The 22010-nt window shown below is 36.7% G+C and overlaps 1 protein-coding gene across 2 annotated transcripts; it reads right to left on the bottom strand.

Moving 5' to 3' along the window:
- Nucleotides 1–3550: 3550 nt before the first annotated feature.
- On the bottom strand, nucleotides 3551–21921 carry spns1 (SPNS lysolipid transporter 1, lysophospholipid). Of its 2 annotated transcripts, none has more exons than XM_022215770.2 (13): nucleotides 21681–21921; nucleotides 16256–16453; nucleotides 14311–14376; nucleotides 12910–13046; nucleotides 11711–11862; nucleotides 10891–10957; nucleotides 10663–10805; nucleotides 9153–9305; nucleotides 8089–8278; nucleotides 6850–6915; nucleotides 6534–6632; nucleotides 5460–5628; nucleotides 3551–4134 (listed from the first exon to the last, which is right to left on the bottom strand). In XM_022215770.2, exons 2-13 carry the CDS (start codon nucleotides 16449–16451, stop codon nucleotides 4067–4069), a joined length of 1506 nt encoding a protein of 501 aa, XP_022071462.2. In that variant the 5' UTR covers nucleotides 16452–16453; nucleotides 21681–21921; the 3' UTR covers nucleotides 3551–4066. The 2 variants fall into 2 exon arrangements, with proteins under 2 accessions (XP_022071462.2, XP_022071461.2); XM_022215769.2 differs by having other exon boundaries at nucleotides 3551–4137; nucleotides 21681–21919.
- Between the last annotated feature and the right edge of the window lie 89 nt (nucleotides 21922–22010).

The raw sequence follows: 22010 nt of genomic DNA on the forward strand, positions 1-22010 counted from the left end.
CTTTAAAACTAGTCCAAAGTCAAATTGAACAACCCAGTTTAAAACTAGTCTGAAACCAAGTCTAAACCCAGTACCAAACTAGTCCAAAACTAAATTGAAAACCAGTTGAAAACCAACTCACACAAAATTGGGAATCAGTCCAAACACCAATCAACTACCAGTCCGAAGGCAATCCACAACCAGCTTTAAAACCAATTCAAAGTCAAACTTTAAAGACAGTTAAAGACCAAGTTCAAAACAAATTCTGAACCCAGTGCAAACTGGTCCGAAAACCAAATCTGTAACCATTTAAAACGAAGACGAACACAAAGCTGGAATTCAGTCCAAAAATCAATCAACTCCCAGTTTGGAGGACGGTCCAGAATCAAAATCAAGACTCAGTTTAAAACTAGTTCAAGGTCTAATTTGAGGGCTAGTCCATTATCCAGTCAAAACCCAAGTTGAAAGAAAAACCTGAACAAGTCAAAAAGCCATCAAAACAGAGTTTACAACAACCCAAAAAACCCAAAATGACCCAATAAAAAGACCAAAACAGGACAGGATCAATAAAACAGGATCCATAGTGAAGAAAATTGAGACAGAAACAAAAAAAAAACCTGCTGCTCAAAGTTTAGAAGGAATCTAAGTTTTGAGGATCCTTTTTTTAAACTCTGCTGGAAGAAACCCTCAGAACAGTTTCTGATTAAACAAACCAGATCCAGTGGTGTGACAGGCTAACAGCTCGTTTCCAGTCTGTGTGCTAAGCTACTCTAACACTGGAATTCCAGATTTTAAAAAAACGTCTTAAGATGAGAATTTTAAGTATTTTTTCTCCTGCAGTTTCTAAAATAATCATTCTGACTGTCTGCTGTGTAAAAGACTTAAGAAACATCTGACACACAACAAACATGTGGATCTTCAAATGTGAAAACAGCTGATGTCTGAACCTCTAAACCAGCAGGAAGCTGGAATACGTACATTTGATCTTTAACGTCTTCTGAACACACAGGAGGGAACATTTTAACGTTCTTCTTGAATCTTTTGTCTCCTGCAGGTGAAGCAGCTCCAGACTTCTCCTTGTTTGCCAGAACCACAGATGAAGATGTTTTCTGGGTTTTCTGGTTCCGTCGCTCAGCAGGATCCTGAAAACATCTGCAGAACCTCAAACCTCTGGAATTAGAAGCAGCAGCTCTTCACACGTTGGAGCTTTCTTCAGCAGCTTTCAGTGTTTGTAAGAAATAAATGATTGAACTTTTAATAATCCAAAAATGTCAGACTGTTGCTTTAATAATCCCACATTAACCGTTTAGTGTTTGTAATTTAATTTTTAAAAAATCTACTTATACTGTAAACACAATTTATAAGCAATATGATTATAGAATAAATAAAAATTAATAATATTACTGTATATATATGCTACCAGTCCAAAGTTTGGACACACCTTCTCTTTTCATGTTTTTTCTTTATTTTCATGACTATTTACATTGTAGATTCTCACTGAAAGCATCAACACAATGAATGAACACACATGGAATTATGTGGTGAACAAAATCATGTGAAATTAGTCAAAACATGTTTTATATTTTAGATTCTTCTAAACAGCCACCATTTGATTTCTGGTTTGATTCTTGGTATTCTCTGGATGAGCTTCATGATGTAGAACCTGAAATGGTTCTCCAACAGTCTTGAAGACGTTCCCAGAGATGCTGAGAACTTGTTGGTTCTTTTGCCTTCACCCTGTGCTCCATCTCATCCCAAACCTTCTGGATTGGGTTTAGGTCAGGTGACTGTGGAGGCCAGGTCATCTCCATCACTCTCCTTCTTGGTCAAATAGCCCTTACAAAGACTGGAGGTGGGTTTGGGGTCATTGTCCTGTTGAAAAATAAATGATGGTCCAACTAAACGCAAACCAGATGGAATGGCATGTCGCTGCAGGATGCTGTGGTAGCCATGCTGGTTCAGAGTGCCTTTATTTGGAATAAATCCCCAACAGTGTCACCAGCAAAGCACCCCCACACCATCACACCTCCTCCTCCATGCTTCAAGGTGGGAACCATGCATGTAGAGACCATCCATTCATCTTCTGGAACCAAAGATCTCTAATTTGGACTCATCAGACCAAAGCACAGATTTCCACTGGTCTAATGTTCATTCCTTGTGTTTATTGGCCCAAATAAATATTTTCTGCTTGTTGCTTTTCCTTAGTAGTGGTTTCTTAGTAGCTGTTTGACCATAAAGTCCAGATTGGTTCAGTCTCCCCTGAACAGTTGACGTAGAGATGTGTCTGCTACAAGAACTCTGTGTGGCATTTATCTGGGCTCTAATCTGAGCTGCTGTTAACGTGTGATTTCTGAGGCTGGTGACTCAGATGAACTCATCCTCAGCAGCAGAGGTGACTCTTGGTCTTCCCTTCCTGGGGCGGTCCTCATGTGGGGATACATTCAAAGTTTTTGCAGTTTTCCAGACTGACTGATCTTCATTTCTTAAAGTAATGATGGACTGTTGTTTCTCTTTACTTAGCTGACTGGTTCCTGCCATAGTATGGATTCTAACAGTTGTCAAATAGGGCTGTCAGCTGTACCAACCTAAATTCTGCTCAACACAACTGATGGTCCAAACTCCATTAAGAAGGCAAGAAATTCCACACATGAACCTTGACAAGGAACACCTGTGAGGTGAAAACCATAGTGTATATTATCCTGTGCTGCTTTTTAAAACATTAATATAAATATGATTACCAGTAATAATTAACAAATTCTTGAACAATAAATTATAACTAAAATACAGCTAAATTAACAGAATACTGAATAAATAGTAACAGTTGGGTTAAGTAATTGATTATACATTAGGTAATAGTAACATTTCTATTATATTTTGTAATATAATTACTGTATTACTATTTAGTATTATTGCTATTATTATTATTACTATGGACAGGCATCATTTTGACATAACATGATTATAATTTTAGAATAACAGCACTGATACTAATAATGCTGTAAAATTATACGAGTGTATCTTTATCATGAAATAATATTTATATAAAAATATTTTTATACTACAAATTATAAAAAAATATCAATAATTATTACATTTTTACCCAGTTATGCTCATGCTAATAATATTACATTAGCATAATACTGTATTAAAAATATTGTAAAATTATTTAATAAACATTAAATGACAAGAGTACAATTCATTAATCTACAAAATAAACTATTTTTAGACTTTGTGATATTATTACATTAAAAACTATATTTTTCAGCATTATTTAATACGTTAATATTTAATTTAATATTTTATCATACATACTTAATTCTAAATTCTGAAATGTATGAATATTCACTGCTTTATTTACTGAATTATTAAAATAAAAATACTGTTTAAATGGCCGTTATTTGAGTATTAGTATTTTATTAGTAGTAAATAATAAAATGAAACAATATTCAGACAGATTTATGGGCTTTATGTATTATTTTCTCCTCTTGAATCTTCATAAAGTCCGGCTTAAATCGAAATTTCAACCCTGACATATTTTTAAACTCATGCAGTTCAAAGAAACACAAACATCTGACAAGTTAATTATCATTTAATTAATCACAAAAGAGGCTTTAGCTAAAATAATTTGAGATTAACATTCGATTAAGAGCTTTTTTTAAAACAACCATTAAATCTTCTGAACATAAAAACATTTTTAAACATTGAAAATACTGAACAGTCTTCATGAACGAACTGAATAAAAAGGAGGATTAGTGTTGATATTAAAATGAGTTTACAAAAAAAGTTATGACTATTAAAGCTCCTGGATATAAAACGACTTCAGCTTTGGACTTGTCGAGGTTAAACTGCAGAAAATCGTCTCTGATCCCAGACCAGCATCGGGTCATTTCTGTCCAGACCAACAAAGTTTGATCCTCAGAGCTGCTTCTGTCGACACTGACGGTCTTCAGCTCGACGTCATACCGGCTCTGAAGGCCTCGAGTCGAGCAAAAACAGCGACTGAAGTTCTCTCAAAATGTTCCCCTTATAAAAAACAAAAAGTCTTAAAAGATGAAATAAAAGAAGCAGAGCTGAGAGAGGAACCGGATCAGATCAGGACGCTGGAGACCGGAACCCGAGTGGACCGGCCGCTTTTAGGAACCACGATGGGCTCGTCTTCTGTCGGCACAAGAACAAGAAGGTTTCATTATTCAGCTGAAGGAAAAACACCAAAAAAACAGCAGTTCAGACGTCAAATTCCAATTTAAAAACCTTATTTAAATCAGGAAATAGAAATATTATCTAAGAAATGTTTGCTAGTATTAAATAAATACTATCGGAGATTTTTAAAATTTTCCTTCTTGCAGCAGTTTTTTTTTTTTCTCGCGTTGAAACTTGAGGCCGTTTGAACAGAAACATCTGTGGAACTGTTCCAGATAAAAAACAGAAAATTTCTCAAATCAATCAAAACTATTTCTGAATCAGCTCATTTTATAATCGTTTAGCTAATTAGAAGGTGGTTGTTATTGTATTTGGACGGTTATTTAGCTGACATTTTAGTGATATTCAGTCATTTTTTATTAATAAGTGATTGTTTCCATAATAAATAATTCTGAAATTTTTAAAGACAAGATCATAATATAAAAACATTTGATTTAAAAAAAAAAATGTATGCAAGATGTATCCCATGGACTTCAAAAGTCCCTCAGTTACAGATTGACCCTGAACTTATCAAATTATTAGACTTACTGAAGAGATCACTGAATATAAACTCCTCATAAATATTCAGGTTTTAATACTTAAATTTCTCCATCTGTGACTCTGGTCTTGTTTATTCTCAATACAACACAAAATTAGCAGCAACAGAATCTAGTTTTTATGAGATATATGAAGCTAAAATCCAAATATCTTTATAAATATCCAGATTTTCTGCTACACAGAATACTGTAAATATGATACTTGGTCACAAAGTTGAAAAAAGTAAGTTATTTTAGCTGAACAGCTGACTGAGCAGGTCTGACAAGCTCAACCACAAAAACTAAAGTATTGTTCGATCGTCTGATCCAAGTAGAGTTAAAACTGTTGACTAGTTGACTTCTGGATGATTCATTTTGTTGTTAATGAGCTCAGAGATGAGACTTTTTATGACAGCTTTACCTGCTTTTATAGATTAAAATTCACCCATAATCAGATTATTTTATCTACTCGTCTAATATTTGATTCTGAATCAACGACATGATGAGAAATAACAGAAAGTTTCTGGTTTTTAGCTTTAATATTTCCTCACACGTTTAAACAGACTAAAGGTAAAACCTGATGAAAGCGGATCGACGGGGAGTTTGTTAAAAGTGTTTCTCTCAGAAATTTTTGGAAATATTAACCTAAAATTTCACAGACATCTTTAGAAATATCCAGACTGCATGCTGCAAATGTTTCAGGTGAATCCAAGCTGCTACAAAACCATTAAACTGAATAAAGGCGCCGCTGCTTCCAGAACTCACCTGTGTGGACGAAGTTCTCGGCTCGCTCTCGGTCTCGTTCGATGAAGAGCGCCGTGGCGAGGAAGAAACCTCCGCCGACCACGGCCACGAAGGAGCAGAGCAGCAGGGAGAGCTGCAGGGAGCGGAACTGCCACAAGAACGAGTCGTTTCTCCTCAGAGAGTCGGAGACCTGAGACGAGACGAGGACGGATTTAAGGCCGAAGACACGAGAAACGGGCGAAGGAAACCTGAAAGACGGTTTCTGAGCACGGACGTTCACATCTGCACTGGAAATGTGAAGTAGCAAAAGGAAAAATGTGCAAAAACAAACAAAAAGAAGTGTGGAAACCAGCAATGGTGTCAAAAATGAAAACACTAAAACTAAAAACATGAATCTGGGAGAAAAAAAATGAACCTGAACGTTTAAAACGAGAAAATCTGGAACACGATGTGCTGAAAAAACTCCTACAAGACAAGAGTGAAATCTGGCAGCAAATAACGCCTAATTAAGAGAAACACACAAGAATGAAACTAATTAAACATTAAAATTAAAATAAATACGTTCATTGTCAATATTTCTGATGTGTGCATGTAACAAACTCAGACTTTGATAAAAATCTAACGTGTGCAGGACACAAAAACCAATCAGGAACACGCATGACAACATAAAGTAAAACAAAGACACGTTAAAATTTAACAGTAAACAATAAGAAATATTTAAATTAAATAAAATTTGAAGGATAAAAGCATAAACCAAAAGGGATAAACGCATTTCTTGGAATAAAGTAACTTAAATATTAATTAATCAATTAAAAATTCTGTTTAGCTCCCATTTGGAAAATTAAATCTCTGACAAACCACATTTGTGAGTTTTTCTGATGAATTCAGACTAAATTCCATCTGATTAAGGATTCTTTTCTAGCACCTAATATTGAATACACAAAAAAAAAAATCACCTGGTTTTAGCTTCTATTTGTTCGTACAGGCTGAAAATGAGTTTGATATTCTCACCTGGTTGAGTGTTAAATGTCTGCACGAGCTCATTTACTTTCCTTTATTAAAACAGTGACAGGAAATTAATCTGTGTGGACGTACCACTCCGATCAGATAAGGACTTCCTGCGTCTCCCAGCAGGTGAGACACGACGATCTGAAGAGCCTCTGCCGTGGATCGACGAGTCGGAACGACAACGTACTGGAAAAAAAAAAAAAAAAAAAAGGAAAACCTTCATTAACTCTGCTTCATTTTCAAACCATCTACAAACTGTCAGACATCATCCGTTTGTTCTACAGCTGCAGCACTTCTGAAAACAGCACAACAGATGTGATGGAAATCACAGCAGAATGGGCTCGTTTTACACTTTGAAGACCTCGTTTCAGATCTTGTGATGGGAATAAAGCAGGTTTCCTACCAGCAGAATGTCGGCTACGATGGCCCAGTTCATGGACAGAAACGTGTTTCCGAGGAAGATGAAGACCTGAATGAAGAAAAGGAAAACGTTAAAGGATGTCCAGCTGCTACAGACACAGTTTTCTCAGGAAAGATGCTGACAGTTTCTGAATGACTCATTAAAAGCCGAAATCTGATTTTCTGTCTGTCGTACAACTGAACAGTTACATTTTGATATGCAGAGTCTGTAAAGTCAGTAAATAAACACAGACTGACTGAATTCAAAACAACTTTTATGGTTTAAAGATTCAAACATTAAAACTAAGGCTGGGACTTAAACGCGGAAATTCCAATTAATTAATTACAGAAAAAATAAGGCGTTAAAAAAATAACGCAGGGCAGCACAGTGGAGTAGTGGTTAGCACTTTCACCTTGCAGCAAGAAGATCCCCGGTTCAAATCCCGGCCTGGGCCTGGGATCTTCCAGTTTGCATGTTCTCCCTGTGCATGCGTGGGTTTGCTGAGATTAATTGATCATTCTAAATTGCCCATAGGTGAATGTGAGTGTGACTGTGTGTCTGTATATGTAGCCCTGTGACAGACCAGCGACCTGTCCAGGGTGTCCCCTGCCTTCACCCGAGTCAGCTGGGATAGACTCCAGCACCCCCCGCGACCCGAGTGAGGATAAAGCGGTGTATAGAGGATGGATGGAAAAATAACGCATTTAATGGCACCTTTCTCATTTCTCTAATTTCTGGCACACCGGTAACGCTGTTGAACACTCCAGACCTGTAGGTGGCGGTAATGAACTAAACTCTGTTTGCAGCTGTGAAGAAGATGCACAGAGCAGCGCACAAGAACGTTTGGTGAACAGTGAAGGAAGCAGGGCTGGGAATCTCTGGGCTCCTCATGATTCCTAACGATTCAGGGGCTATGACTGGATTAGGAATCGATTACTGAATGATTATTACGTATACTGATGCTCTGTTTCACGGGACACATTTCCTTTTGTCTCACTTAACTGTGGAGGTCATTAACCTCAACAGAAGTCTTTGTCATGGTGCCCGTTGCTGGCTAACACACTTGATCTGGATGCCCCTAATGTAAAACACATAAAGCTTCTCTTCTCCTGAAGCAGCGACGGCTTCTGAGAGCTCCTCATAGCAAACTTTAACTCTAATCTGATCGTCACTGTTTCTTCCTGGTCGGTTCGTCTGGGTCTTTTCAGAATTTATTTTCTCATCCGGCAGGTAAAGACTCACGTATGTTGCGACGGTGCTGGCCTGGGCGAACACGATGGCCAGGTAGAGGAACGGAGCCGACAGCAGCAGTCCGGCGGCGCAGACCAGCGGGTCGGCTCGAGGCGTCCTGGTCCTCAGCTGCCGACTGACCTGGACGCCGGTGAACACGCCCAGAATACCCGTGACGCAGGTGATGGCCCCAAAAATCAGACTGTAGAAGGAACACACAGACATCTGTCAGGGACTCACACTTCCACATGTTTGAAAAGTAACAGGAAGTAAATCATGCAGAGCTGAAACTATCGACTGATTCACAAGCAGAATAAAACCAGCAACCATTCTGGTCCTTAAAGTCATTTACAAGGAAAAAATGATGAAAAAAATCCACATAGTCGCATATTTTAGGTCCAAGTTCTTGATTTTTCCAAGTCTTATATCATTGTAAATGGAATATTTATGGATTTTTACAGTTTTAGTTTATTAATCAACTCTTTCAGTCATTTTCTCAGGTACAAATAGCAACAAAAACACCAAATTTCTGGCATCACAAGAGAAAATTAACAGATTTTTTTTGATCACATATCTTTGCAACCTGAATAAATCTGGGTTTGAAGAAGAAGAAGAAGAAGAACAAGCAGAAGAAGAAGCAGAAGAAGCAGAAGAAGAAGAAGAATTTGATAAGTGATTAACAGGTTTAGTCATTTTTCAGACAAATACTGGCAGATTTTATGGCCATATGTAATTGAAAACTGGATATTTTGGGGTTTTTTTTAGATTTAGATAAAGAAAAACTGGTCATTTCCAACAAAAACAGTAAGAAACAGATTAAATATGTGCAGATTTCAGCTGTACAACAAGACGTTTTGCTGATTCTTTGGTCACATAATTAACTGCAAATTGAGTTTTTGGGTAAATGTTGGACTTTCAATTACATTTTTGATCATTTTTAAGCAAAATTAGTGAACAATTTGAAAATATTTCCAATTCTTATCTTGTCAAATGCAAGAATTTGTTTCACTAAGTTTGTGTGCTCTCGGTGTTCCTCTCAGGTGTGTCACTAACAGATGAGTCTCCAGGTGAGCTACCTGTCCGAGGAGGCGCAGTGACCCTCCACACATGGCTCTCGTTCGCCAGAGAAGACGGCGGCTCTGAACAGGAAGGTCGGAGCCCAGAGAGCCAGAGATCCAGTCACAAAGGCCACCGCCGTGAAGCCGAAGGTGGACAGAATGAAGCTGAAGCTGCAGGAAAAAGAACACGGCAATCAGAAGAGAGCAGCAAAAACCGTCAAACTGAGACGTCACGCTGCGCTTAAAATATACAAAAAAAAAAAGAAAAACACTAAAAACTCAAAGTGTGAATACAGCTGGAGATCATTTTTTCACAACTTTTTGAGCAGGTTAGAAATTAGACGTTTTTGGTTTAAAACAGGAAAACATAAAAGTGTCTTCTTTTTTCCCCGTTTATGGTTTCTGGTTTGAAATGAAAAATGTGGAATTTTTCAATTTGTTCTTCAATGGTTGGTGTGAAAGTGAAAAACAACAACAAAAAATGAAAGATGGGCGGCATTTCACTGCTTTTTTCTTTTGGGTTAAAACAGGAAATTTAAAAATGGGCCCGTTTCTGTTTTTTTTTTTTGTTGGTGGTTTTTGTAAAAAAGAAAATTGGCAAGTTTTCTTTTTTGGTTTGTTTCTGGTTTAAAACAGGAAAATTTAAAAAAGGACTGCATTTCAAATTGTATCTGTGTTTGGATAAAAATGGAAAAATAGACAGAACTTCTGTTTTTTTAAATTTTTTATTTGAAACTGCAGAATGAGAAATTAAATTTTACCAAACCAACATGTTTGAGACTCGGTCACATCTATGATTACAAACTGAGTTTTGGATCTTCGATTAATTTTTTAATCCTCCTGTTGTCCTCACTTACAGGCACCAAGCAAATTGTTTTTACCAAAATCTCTGAAAATTTGCCTTCAAGAAGAAAATTCCACTAATTCCATAAAAGTTTCCCTTAAAAGTTTTATTTTTAAAAAATCCTCCAAATTTTGCAAGAAAATTCTTGTAAATATTTTCAAAAAATTAGTAAAATCTTCCAAAAAAAATCCTAAAAATATCAAAAGTGATTACATAAATATCAGTAAAACTTCTGGTATTTTCTTTAAGAACATTCATAAAAAAATCAACCAAAATCCAGCGAAATTCGCTGGATTTTGGTTGATTTTTTTTACGAATGTTCTTAAGAAACAATTTTAACATTTCTTTATTTCCATCAAAAAATGTTCAAAGATTTCCCAAAAATGCTGAAAATGTGGACATCAGATGTTTCACTGTGAAAATATAGATTTTTTCCCCACACTTTCAAACTTTAAAACGGGTCAGTTTTGAACCGCGGGACGACACGAGGGTTAAGTCATATTTTATTAAAAACAAGCTGTTCTCCACTTTGCTACGTTTGATGTTTTGCAGTAAAAAGATGTTCAGAAAAATGAAAAATTGTCTTATTTTTGGTATTTGACAGAACAGTTTATCCTTCAGCACCCAGACTGAGGTTTTACGTCTGTTCCATCTTTGTTCCTTCATGACCGTATATGAACCCACTTCTTGCTCAGATCCTGCAGGTCCACCAGCCAGCTGGTCTGATGGAGCTGATGTTCTGGTCGAGCCTCGACGGCGCCTCGCTTCGGTTCCTTCACCACAAACAGCAGCAGCAGGACGGCGATCAGCCCCAACGCCGGCGTCACCTGGAGGACAAAACAAAGTTCCGAACGTCGTCGAAAACACAAGAACGGGGCAGAAAAAAGAAAGCTTCAGGAGGTAGAAACTCACCCTCAGAGCCCAGTGCCAGTCCTTGGCGACGTTACTGACCTGAGAACCCACGATGTAGCCGAGACCACTGACAGGAAGAACACAAAAGTCTCAGGAATTCTCTTTTTGTTTTTGTGCAACAGGAAGTAAACAATGTGCGGGTGAAATTAAGAGTTGTTTCGCAAAAGCAGAAAAATTACAAGAGTTTGTGAAGACAGTTAAATTGAAATGAATGAATGAATGTCCATATTTCAGATAATGGTTCTTGGATATATATTATTGGAAATTAAACATTTATGTAATTTTGTGTTTTTTTAAATTAACATCATAATAATAATAACATTCTGATAATTGAATAATTGTAATTTTTACAGCAAACAGCCAAAAAAATACTGATTCTTTTTGGTCACATGTTTTCAAACTGATCATTTCTGTTTTGCACTTTTTACTGAACAAAATAAGTTAATAATAATAATAATAATAATAATAGTAAAAATGACATAGCTTCAGTAATTTTTCAGGCAAAAACTAACAAAACTCACATTTTTTTGGCCACAGATAAATAAAAACTGTTTTCTTTTTCATTTGAAATAAAAAAATGACCCTATTTCTGTTCTGTTTTTGGATTAAAATAGAAAAAAATGGCAGTTTTTGTAATTTTTTTTGGTAAAATGAAAAACCGGGCTTGTTTTGGTCACATCTCTGTTTCATGCCTGAATTCTACAAACTTTGGACGTTTAGTTGTGTTTTCTCGTGTTTCCAACAGACTCCAGCTCATTAATAATGAATCTCCAGATGGATCGGTGTGATTTTATTTTGAAAGGCGTGTTTCTGATCCTACCTGCCGACAGGTATGGCGAAGTAGAAGATGGACAGCATGTTGGTCCTCGTCTCTTTGACGTAGAGATCAGCGATGATGGTCGGAGCGATGGTGGAGTAGCTGGCCTCTCCGACTCCGACCAAACCTCGAGTCAGCAGCAGAGCCCAGAAGTGCTGCAACACAAAAGACCCACAATCAACAACATAAAAGACGCAAAGACTCACAATCAACAGCATCAGAGATACAAAGACTAATTTTTCATCCATTTGTGGACTTGTGTCCCATTTTGGTTGTATTCCATCCTTTTGTGTCATAATTTAGCCGTTTGCGTTGTTTTTGTGTCAAATTTTGTCTCGGTTTGTTTGCTTTTGTAGATACTTTATGCTTTTTTGTGGTCATTCTGTAGAACTTTTAGGTTGCGTTACAATTTGTGTCATATTTTGGTCCTCTTTTGTCATATTTTGCTCGTGTTACATCTTTTCGAGGAAGGTTTGTGTCCCACTTTGGTCATTTTGCATCTTTTTGTGGTTGTTTTTAATCTTTTGTCATCATTTTGTGTCGTAATTTAACTATTTGCATTGCTTTTGTGTCAAATTTGGTTTAATTTAGCTTGTTTTTGTAGCTATTTTATGCCCTTTTGTTGTAACTCTGTAGAACTTTAAGGCTATTTTACATCTTTCGTAGTCGTTGTGCGTTACATTTTGCAAATTTTGTAGCCGTTATATGTCACATTTCGCATCTATTTGTAGATTTTCTGTGTCACATTTAGGTCATTGTGCATTTTTCTGTCAGCGTTGTGTCACATTTCAGTCACCGTGTCTCATTTTGTGGCAGTTTTCCGTCTTTCTTGTGTCAGAATTTAGACGTTTGCATTGTTTTTGTATTGCATTTCGCTTATTTTGTCTTTATTATTTATGACTTTTTGTGGTCATTCGGTAAAACTTTCAGGTTGTTTTACATTTTTTGCGGTCGTTTTGGGTCATATTTCGCATCTATCTGTAGACATTTTGCATCATATTTTGGTCATTTAACATCTTTTGTGGTTGTTTTATGTCTCATTTAGCATCTTTTCGTAGCCATTTTGTCACTCTGTGCTCATGATAACTTTCTTTGCGTCCCGTTTGTCGTTTTTCCTTGTTTCTGGTTATTGAGACGTACTGACAGATTCATTCAGGGAGATTTTTCACCGATTCAAAAGGGAATAAACGATGTGAACTCACCTCTTTAGGTGTGTAGGAGCTGGCCAGCGTCACCACGGACCAGAACGTGATGCCAGAACTCATGATGAACTTCCTGTTGTATCTGTCGCCAAGGTAACCGAAGACCGGCGCCAGAAACATGTAGCTGCAGATAAAAACTGCAGAGAAACAAACAGGAAACATTCTGAGAAGTGAACATTACGAAAAGCTTCAAAAAGAGTTTACAGTTTTTGCTTGATGTTGTCCCATTTTACAGCTCATTTTTATCGCTTTATGACATTTGTCTTGTTTCTCTACAGATATTTTAACACTTTAATGATCACTTTGAGCCTGGTTTTGGTCATTCTTTGTTGCCATTTTACATTTTTTGTGGTTGTTTTACATCTCATCTTTGTTGTTTTGCACCTTTGTGGTAGTTTTGCATCACAGTTCAGTCATTTTAACTATTTATTTGGTCTTTCTTGGCTTTGTGTCATATTTGGATCTTAGCATGTTCCCTTTTCTGTGAGTTTCCATTTTTTTGTGGTCGTTTTGCAGCTTTTACTGGTAGTTCTGCATCATATTTTAGTCATTTTGTACGTCATTGTGGCCATTTTATGTCTTCTTGTTGTTTTTTTGCATGTTTATGGCCATTTTACATTTTTTGAGGCTGTTTTTTGCATCCCATTCTGCTCATTTTGCATCTCTTTGTGGTCGTTTCACATATTTTTGTGGTTTTTATGCAGTTCATCATTGTCATTTCGCACCTTTTTGTGCTCGTTTTGAATCATATTTTGGTGACTTCCCATCTTTTGAATAAATTTGACATCATTTGGTGGTTGTTATGCAGTTCATTCTTGTCATTTTGCAGCTGTTTGTGGCTTCTTTGCATCTTTCTGTAGTACATTTAGTTTGTTTTATGTTTTTTGTGGTTGTTTGCATTCTTGTCATTGTGCACCTTTTTGTGATCGTTTTGGTCACTTTCCATCTGTTGAGCTCATTTTACATCTTTTAGTGGTTGTTTTGCAACACGTTTAAGTCATTTAACACCTTTTGTGGGGATTTTTGCACTTTTTTGTGGCTGTTTTTTGCATCACATTTTTGGTTGTTTTAAATTTGAATTCATGCCATTTGTGTCTCTCTGATCATTTTAAATCTCTTCTGTTGTGTATTTTTATTTACTCCTCTTCTGAGTCTCTTTCTGCTGCTTTGACTCTAGTTTCTGGAATATATATTCTATGAGTCATTTGGAATGTATCTCCCTCTTTTTCACAGTGAAAAATTCTAATTTCTTGCTGTATTTCCTCAAATAATGTAGAGGACGTTCATTTCCATCAACTACAGACCGTTATTCCATCAGAGGCTGGATTTTATCCCCAATTCCCTCTGCTGGGTGTTTATTTATTGTTTTCTGGTCAGTTATAATCAATCAGATCGTCTCACCTGTTTGCAGGAGTCCAGACTTTTCATCATCGATCCCAAAGTAATGCTCGATATCAGGGAGAACACCTGCAGGAGGAAAAAGAGCCGATATTCATGTACTTTACTTTACAGGCTGGAAAACAGAGCAAACTATTTAACATGAACGTAAAACAACTTTTTTCTTACAAGTTTGTTTTTTTAGTTGTTGTTTGTTTCAATCCAGGAAACATATTTACAAACATTTCAAATTGAATTAAATAAATTTCAAAACAATGTTTGGTATTACTAATAAAGAAAACGCAGAAAAAAACCAACCACCTTAATAAGACCTCAAACAACCGGTAAGCACGCAATTTATTATTAATGTATTATTTATTAGCATTATTAGTATTGTTATTTTATTATTATTATTACTACAAGTCATATTTATTTTGGGTTTTAATTGAAAACTAAATAATAATTCTAATGAGGAATTCTCTTTTCAGGAGATTATTGTGAAATTATTTCTCATATGTTGGTCAAATAAATCCATCAAAATAAGCTCCTTTTCATTGAAAATGTGCAGGTCTGATCCTTTTTCCGTGACTCTTTTCATGTTATAAAGTTCTGGGCAGAAACACGAGCAACTAGAAACTGAATTTAAATCATTTAAAGTTCGATTGGAATTTCTCAACTTAATTAAATCAATGAAAAATGTTTCTCCCCACATATTTCTGCCCTTATAAAGTCCCTAATTGTGAGTATTTTCTCTCTGAAGGAAAACTCAAAGCATCAATTACACTAAAAATGGAAACTAATTCACACGAACAAGTCAAAAAGTGACGCAAAACAACCACAAAGAGACGAAACAGACAAAAGCAAACATGACTTTAGAGACAGCAACAGAAAAGTGTATCTGGGCTTTAAATAAACGTGTGCAGAGCAGACAAACTAACTAATAAACTAAGTCATTAAAGGGCTATCACAGTCCATGTCTCAGTGGTAGAAGAGAAACAAAACTTGGACGACGATCCTGAGAGTCTTTCTAGAAGAAGTAAAACTGGAAGCTGTAGGTTCATTAACAGCTGAAAGTTCTCTTTTGACACTCAATATAAAATTACACAACAAACTTTATTCATTAAACAGAGTTCACACTCGACAGCCTGCACGGAATAAAGAACAGCATCTGGAAAACACACAGACAGATGAGTGAATCTGACATCTGTGTGATTATCTTTGATAGGAGTCAACCAATTATTGAACCAATATTCTGCATTTTTTGTATTTATCGTGAGGATATTTTGAACGGAAACCAAACTTAAACATGTTCGTGGACAGATTTTAAAAACTTTTCTTTAAATTAAAAAAATATCTAAATTTAACACAGTTACAGTTTTTCTGGCTCTAAATTTTCATATTACGATTAAAATGTTTAAAAATGTTCAAATATCAGTCGGCTCTTTGCTGCACTTATAAAAGATTTTTATTCTCAATTAGATTTTGTTGGTTAAATATATAAAAAATAGTAACACTGTCACTTTCAAATACATTTTAAGGCATTGTGGACAAATATTTATTGTTATGGAGCATTTTCTTGTCATTTCATGAAGTTTTTGAGTGATTTTGGAAGTTTCTTTGATATTTTTGCTCTTTGAACAAACTTAAATTCATTCAGTTTTAATCATTTTGGACCTATCCTTGGAATTTTGGGCGAGTTTTTGAGTTCTTTCAGATTAATTCTAAACTATTTTAACCACTTTTGAGTCAGCTTAGTCACATTTTTTGTCATTTTATTGTAATCTTGGATGTTCTTCTGTCATTTTGGACATTTTTAGTCATTCTTGACACCATTTTCAGTCACTGTGGGACAGTTTTCGAGTACAGTTGGACAAATTTTAGGTTATTTTGAACCATTTGCGAGTCACTCGAGGCCTAAATTGGAAAAAATACAGTATAAAATGGAGGCTCTGTGTTCGGGTGCTTGTACCTGCGACGGTGAATCTGTCCATGTAGTTGAGCAGATTGACGTAACAGAGGATGAGGACGGTCAGCAGGGCTCGGACTCTCGACACTCCGCTCGACGACTCCTCCGTCTGAACCGCCGGCTGATCATCTGGACCTTCGGCTTCGCTGTCCGAGGAGAATAACGGCGCCGAGTCCGACGTGGGTTCGGCCTGAGACATGACTGAGGAGAGACGTCACGGTTAGAGCCCCGTGGTTCAATTAAACTGTGGCGCTGCGGCTTTTTCTCTTCATATTTTCATTTAAAAATTCACCAAATACAAACCGTTTGCTTTAACGAGATTCTGTAAAAAAAAAAAAGAAAAACTCTGAGCTCGTCGGTGCAACCATGAAGCCATCAGTGACTCAGCTGTGACCAACAGCCACAAGACAAAAATTATATTTCCAGCTGAACTGCAGGGAGTGTTTGTGCAGAGATGAGTATGGAAACTAAACATGGAAATAGTTACACATCTGTAATAAGTGGTGAAAAAAAACACAACAAAGACATGGGGAAAAGACAAAAACAAGACGCAAAAGAGACAAAAACAACCAAAAGGACACACAAATTGAGGAAACACCAGACACAAAGCAAAACAAACGATATAAAACGAAAGAAATAAGGCAGAAAACAACCAAAGAGAGACACAAAACAATCAAAAAGGCAAAAAAACAACCACGAAGAGACAACAAATGACCACAAAGAGACACAAAATGACCACAAACACAGAAAATTCTTCCAAAGACACAACAAATGACCAAAACTGAACAATGAAAGACAAAAATCTCATCTCTTGCAAGCTGCAAAACAGTAAATAGTTCAACATCTACAGTATGAGGAGACAACATGTGTTCTAGTGTTTAACAATGTTTTTTCTAAAATGTTTTTGTGAAATAAATCATCAAATAAATTTAACTTCTGTTTCGTACTTTTGTTTTTCTGTCATTACAGGTGTGTCTGTATCTGAGCTCTCGCTCCTCCTTCATTGTGTTCTGTTTTATAGAGCTGCACGACAAAAAAAATGAACCGCAGTGAAGAAAAATAGGTCAGGAACAAAAACAAAAAAACCCACAAATACTCCCCACAGTTTGATGTGAAACAAGCCACAAAAAATGTAAAAAAAAAACAAAAAAAAACGAGCAATTTAATTTGAATTTAAAGTCATCTCTACTTTATATTCAATAAAAAACAATAAATCATGTGAGCAGACACATAGGAGCTGAACAGAAACTGTCAGAGCAGCTAAACGGGAAAATCCAGTTGATCCCAATGGTGTCAAGTATCTCCACAACCTGAGGCTTTTTATGAACAAAGTGAGCCGAAAATCACATCACAGATTAAAAACACTCTGAAATATATGTTCAGACAAAGAGGCTGCTGCAGAAAAAGGAATCTTCAGAGTTTAGAGGAGAGTTTTGGAAAAGGAGAAGCTGCAAAAACGTGACAGAGTGAAACTGAAGCCATGTGACATTTAAGTCTGGAGGATGTTCAGGAGAAAACCTGCTGACAGAACAATCAGTGGAGGCAACAAAACAGGTTTTAGAGAATCTACATGCGAACCGACACGTTCTGAAACCAAAAGAATCTCATTTAATGACTTTATGACAGCGAGACTTCCCTGTTTTAAATGATAAGAAGACAAATGATTTCTAAGATCTGGACGTAAAAGACAAAATTACCTCAAAGAGACACAAAACAACCTAAAAAAGACACAAAACAACCTAAAAAGACACAAAATAACCTAAAAAAGACACAAAACAACCTAAAAAAGACACAAAATAACCACAGAGACACAAAACGACCTAAAAGAAACAGAAAACGACCTCAGAGACAAAAAATACTACAAAGACACAAAATCACCTCAAAAACACACAAAACAACAACAAAAAGAGACACAAAATGAACTCAAAAAGACAGAAATTACCTCACAGAGACACAAAACAGCCTCAAAGGGGAAAAACTGACCACAAACAGACACAAAGACACACAAAACTAGAGGAGACATTGAGAAACTCTAAATTACTACAACGGACACAAAAATGTTGCTTCTTTTGCTGTCATATTTGAATTTGTTGGGCTGTTTTTTTAAATAGTTTTGCTTCATGAGAACTGTCGGTTATTTGTGTTGCTTTAGAAGTGAAACGTGTTTCTTCTTTGGTTTGTTTGCAGATTCAGACGAAATTCAGCATTGTTCAGTTCTTTTATTGTTAATTATGGTTTGAAAACACTTTAAAGCTTCAAAAATCCTACAAGTTTCTGCTTCTTAAATCTGCTGGTTTTTCTTTGAGTTACATGAAAATTAAAACGTTTCTTCACCTTGGACATTTTTTTTAATTATTTCATTTAAAAACCACATTATAAAGGTGAATGACTGTCTGTTTTACTGAGTCAGACGGCTTTATGACGGCTGTAAAGAAGATTATATGTTGAAGCTGCTGAGTGTCACAACCTTTGGTTCATTTCCAAACCAGACTGATTGATTAGAGCTGTCAGTGGACGATCAGCTGCTGCTCTGAACTCATGTATGAACCGTACACGAGTAAATAATGAGCAGCGGACACAGGTTCACTTTCTAAACTCCAAACTTAATTCAGAAGTCTCACATTTCAACTCATTCAGGATAAAACTGTCATTATTTGGGGGGCTTTTCTTGACTTTCTGGATTAATCTTACATAATTTTGGACAGTTTTTCATGCTGGACATGTTTTAATATGTAAACATCTACAACTAAAACAACCGGTCAGCATACCATTTATTATTAATGTAGAACTATTACTTATTAGTATTATTACTATTGCTACAATTCATGTTTATTTGGGTTTTAATTGTGGAAAAAAATTAAGTAATTTTGCACCATTTCTGTAGCCTAGCTGCGCTAGACCCAGGTCTGAAGACACAAGGGTCTAGGAATGCTCGACAGGGAGGGAGGCGGGCTAAAAGGTTGTCTTTCAAATCACTCTGCAGCAATTGGGTAGGTATAGAACCAATCAGCGCAACGAATAGGCTCCTAGAGCGCCGGAAATCAGAGGATGCGGTAGTTCGGTGAAGCCTTATTTATACAGTCAATGGGTGAAGCTCAAGTATATTACAGACATGTTAGCAGAAAGATTATTCAGAGTCGGTGCTAATGGAGCTCAACGACTGTTGTCATTTTTGTTGTCCGACCCTGGCAGGGAATTAAATTAGTTGCCGTGGGTTGTCTAGCGCGGCTAGGCTAGTTGTTTCCGGTTGTTTCTGTCAGAATCGTCGCACCTCTGTCATCACTTAGTTACGCTTGCCTTCTGACTCTACACTTCATGGTGATTCGTCGGCCAGTTTTAGGAATCAGAATCAGAATCAGAGAATTTATTATCATTGCACACTTTAGTATACAGGAGCATCCAACCTCGAGGCTTACCGAGGGTAACTAGACCCACCCTGGCAGAGAATTAAATTTGTTGCCATGGGTTGTCTAGCGCGGCTAGGCTAGTTGTTTCCGGTTGTTTCTGTCAGAATCGTCGCACCTCTGTCATCACTTAGTTACGCCCGCCTTCTGACTCTACTCTTCATGGTGATTCGTCGGCCAGTTTTAGGAATCAGAATCAGAATCAGAGAATTTATTATCATTGCACACTTTAGTATACAGGAGCATCCAACCTCGAGGCTTACCGAGGGTAACTAGACCCACCCTGGCAGAGAATTAAATTTGTTGCCATGGGTTGTCTAGCGCGGCTAGGCTACCATTTTTGAGTCATTTGAGGTGAAATTTTTAATCATTGTTTGTTATTTTGGATATTTTTCTGTCATTTTGGAAATTATTTCACCATTTTAGATAAACTTAAAGCCATTTTGTACAGTTTTTAAGAACATTTGGACATTATCTTGTAATTCTGGACAAATCGAAGGTATTTCTGAACAGGTTTTGAGTCTTCAGGACAAAATGTAAGTCATTTAGAACCATTGTTACTCATTCTGAACATGTTCCAAGTCACTGTAACAAATTGTGATGTTTGTTTTTGTGAAAAACTGCAAAAAATAAACTATTTTTAATCAAAATTAAATTTTCCAAATGTGCTTTCCTTCAGAGAATTGCATTTGAATGGCAGGTGGTAAATCTTCCTCCAGGCTCCATTCAAAATCTGGCAGTTTTATGTAATGTTTAATGTTACCATTAATTTTGAACTGTCAGGTTGTTGTACTGAATATTTTAAAAGGTCTTCTGACAAATCTGGTAAAACATTTGTGCAGTTTTCGGAAAGCATTTCTTGTTAATAGAAACTCAGCAGATAGGAAACCCCAGAGTCCATTCAGAGTTGTGTTAGTTTTATGTAATTTTGCTATAAAGCCACCACAAGCTAGCACAAAACAACCACAAAGAGACACAAAGCAACCACAAGGGGACACAAAATTACCTCAAAGAGACACAAAACAACTTCAAAGAGACACAAAGCAACCACAGAGACAATAAACAGCCTCAAAGAGACACAAAACGACCTCAAAGACACAAATACTACAAGGAGAAACAAAACCATCACAAAGACACACAAAACAGCACAAAAGAGACACGAAACAACCTCAGAGAGACACAAAACAAACAGAGAGACTCCAAACAACTTCACAGAGACACAAACAATCATAAAGAGACACCAAACGACTTCAAAGACACATGAAACAATCCCAGAGAGACACAAAATGACCTCAAAATGACCTAACATGACCTGATTAGTTGTAAATTAGTTCTAAATTAGTTGTAAACTATTACTTTGCTGTGTGGAGCATATTAAAGACCTTCTGAAGAATTTGATAAATTATTTGTTTCACTTTCTAAAGTAGTTTGTTTCAGGAGAAACTTAAATGAGCAGCAAACACGAAGTCACATTCCAGACTCCATTACTGATTTAGTCAATTTGACACACTTCGCTTTAAAACGAACCAGACGTCAGTGCTACGACTAAAAGTTTGTTATTATTTGTTTTTTTGATTTGTAGTTAATCGATTCGGCATTAGAGCTACTGGACCTACCTTGATAATTATTGTACTTTAAAGGAAATATAACTTTTTGGAGATACAATATTTAGCGCTTCTTACAAGGACAGTTACGTACAATCTGCGTTGTTAAAGAGCACAAAATACGGCACCATTATGTGGACTGTAATTTTAAAAACCGTTACACTGAAAGCCGTGAGACAGTTGTAAGCTAAATTAGTTAATGTTTGCTAATGACACACACATAAAGACGTCTAGCGAAACAGAAAATCACAACAACGTAAAATTCGCGTTTTTGTCGAATGGAGTTTGGCGTACAGGGTAAGCTACAGTTTATCAAGTGTCTGCTGTCTTCTTTAGTGCAATGAGGTTTGAAAAGCAACAAGCCGGGTTAGTTTTAGTCTCCAGCTGACTCGTGTTTTCTGCTCGTTGTTTGTTGTTTACCTGTGAGGAGGATGAGTCAGGCGGCAGCTGCTCTTCTGTCTCCAAATCTGGTCTTCCTCACACACAAACTAACGACCCCTATTCAGAACCCATAACGGCGGTTTACAGAACACGGTTTCCCCAAGAAAACTCTCCGCAGGGCTAAAAAACTGAAGGTTTACAGCCGAACAGCTCATAAATGACACTTCTTCACCGGCGCCATGACACCTCTGAGGACATCTCCACTGCGCAGCTCACATGACTTTAATCAGAAGGGCACGCGACAGAAACGACCAATCAGAGCGCAGAGAGGATGTTTACTGTGGAAGTGTTTCTGTAACGTTTTTAGAG

This window comes from Acanthochromis polyacanthus, chromosome 21 (genome assembly GCF_021347895.1).
Source record: "Acanthochromis polyacanthus isolate Apoly-LR-REF ecotype Palm Island chromosome 21, KAUST_Apoly_ChrSc, whole genome shotgun sequence".
NCBI classification, from domain to species: domain Eukaryota; kingdom Metazoa; phylum Chordata; class Actinopteri; family Pomacentridae; genus Acanthochromis; species Acanthochromis polyacanthus.

Coding starts and splice junctions, on each gene's coding strand:
- spns1 (XM_022215769.2), bottom strand. CDS start 16,451: ATGTCTCAGGCCGAACCCACGTCGGACTCGGCGCCGTTATTCTCCTCG. Junction 6,916..8,088: donor CCAGCACCGTCGCAACATAC/GTGAGTCTTTAC, acceptor TTCTTCATTCAG/GTCTTCATCTTCCTCGGAAA. Junction 4,138..5,459: donor CGAGAACTTCGTCCACACAG/GTGAGTTCTGGA, acceptor TTGTGCCGACAG/AAGACGAGCCCATCGTGGTT.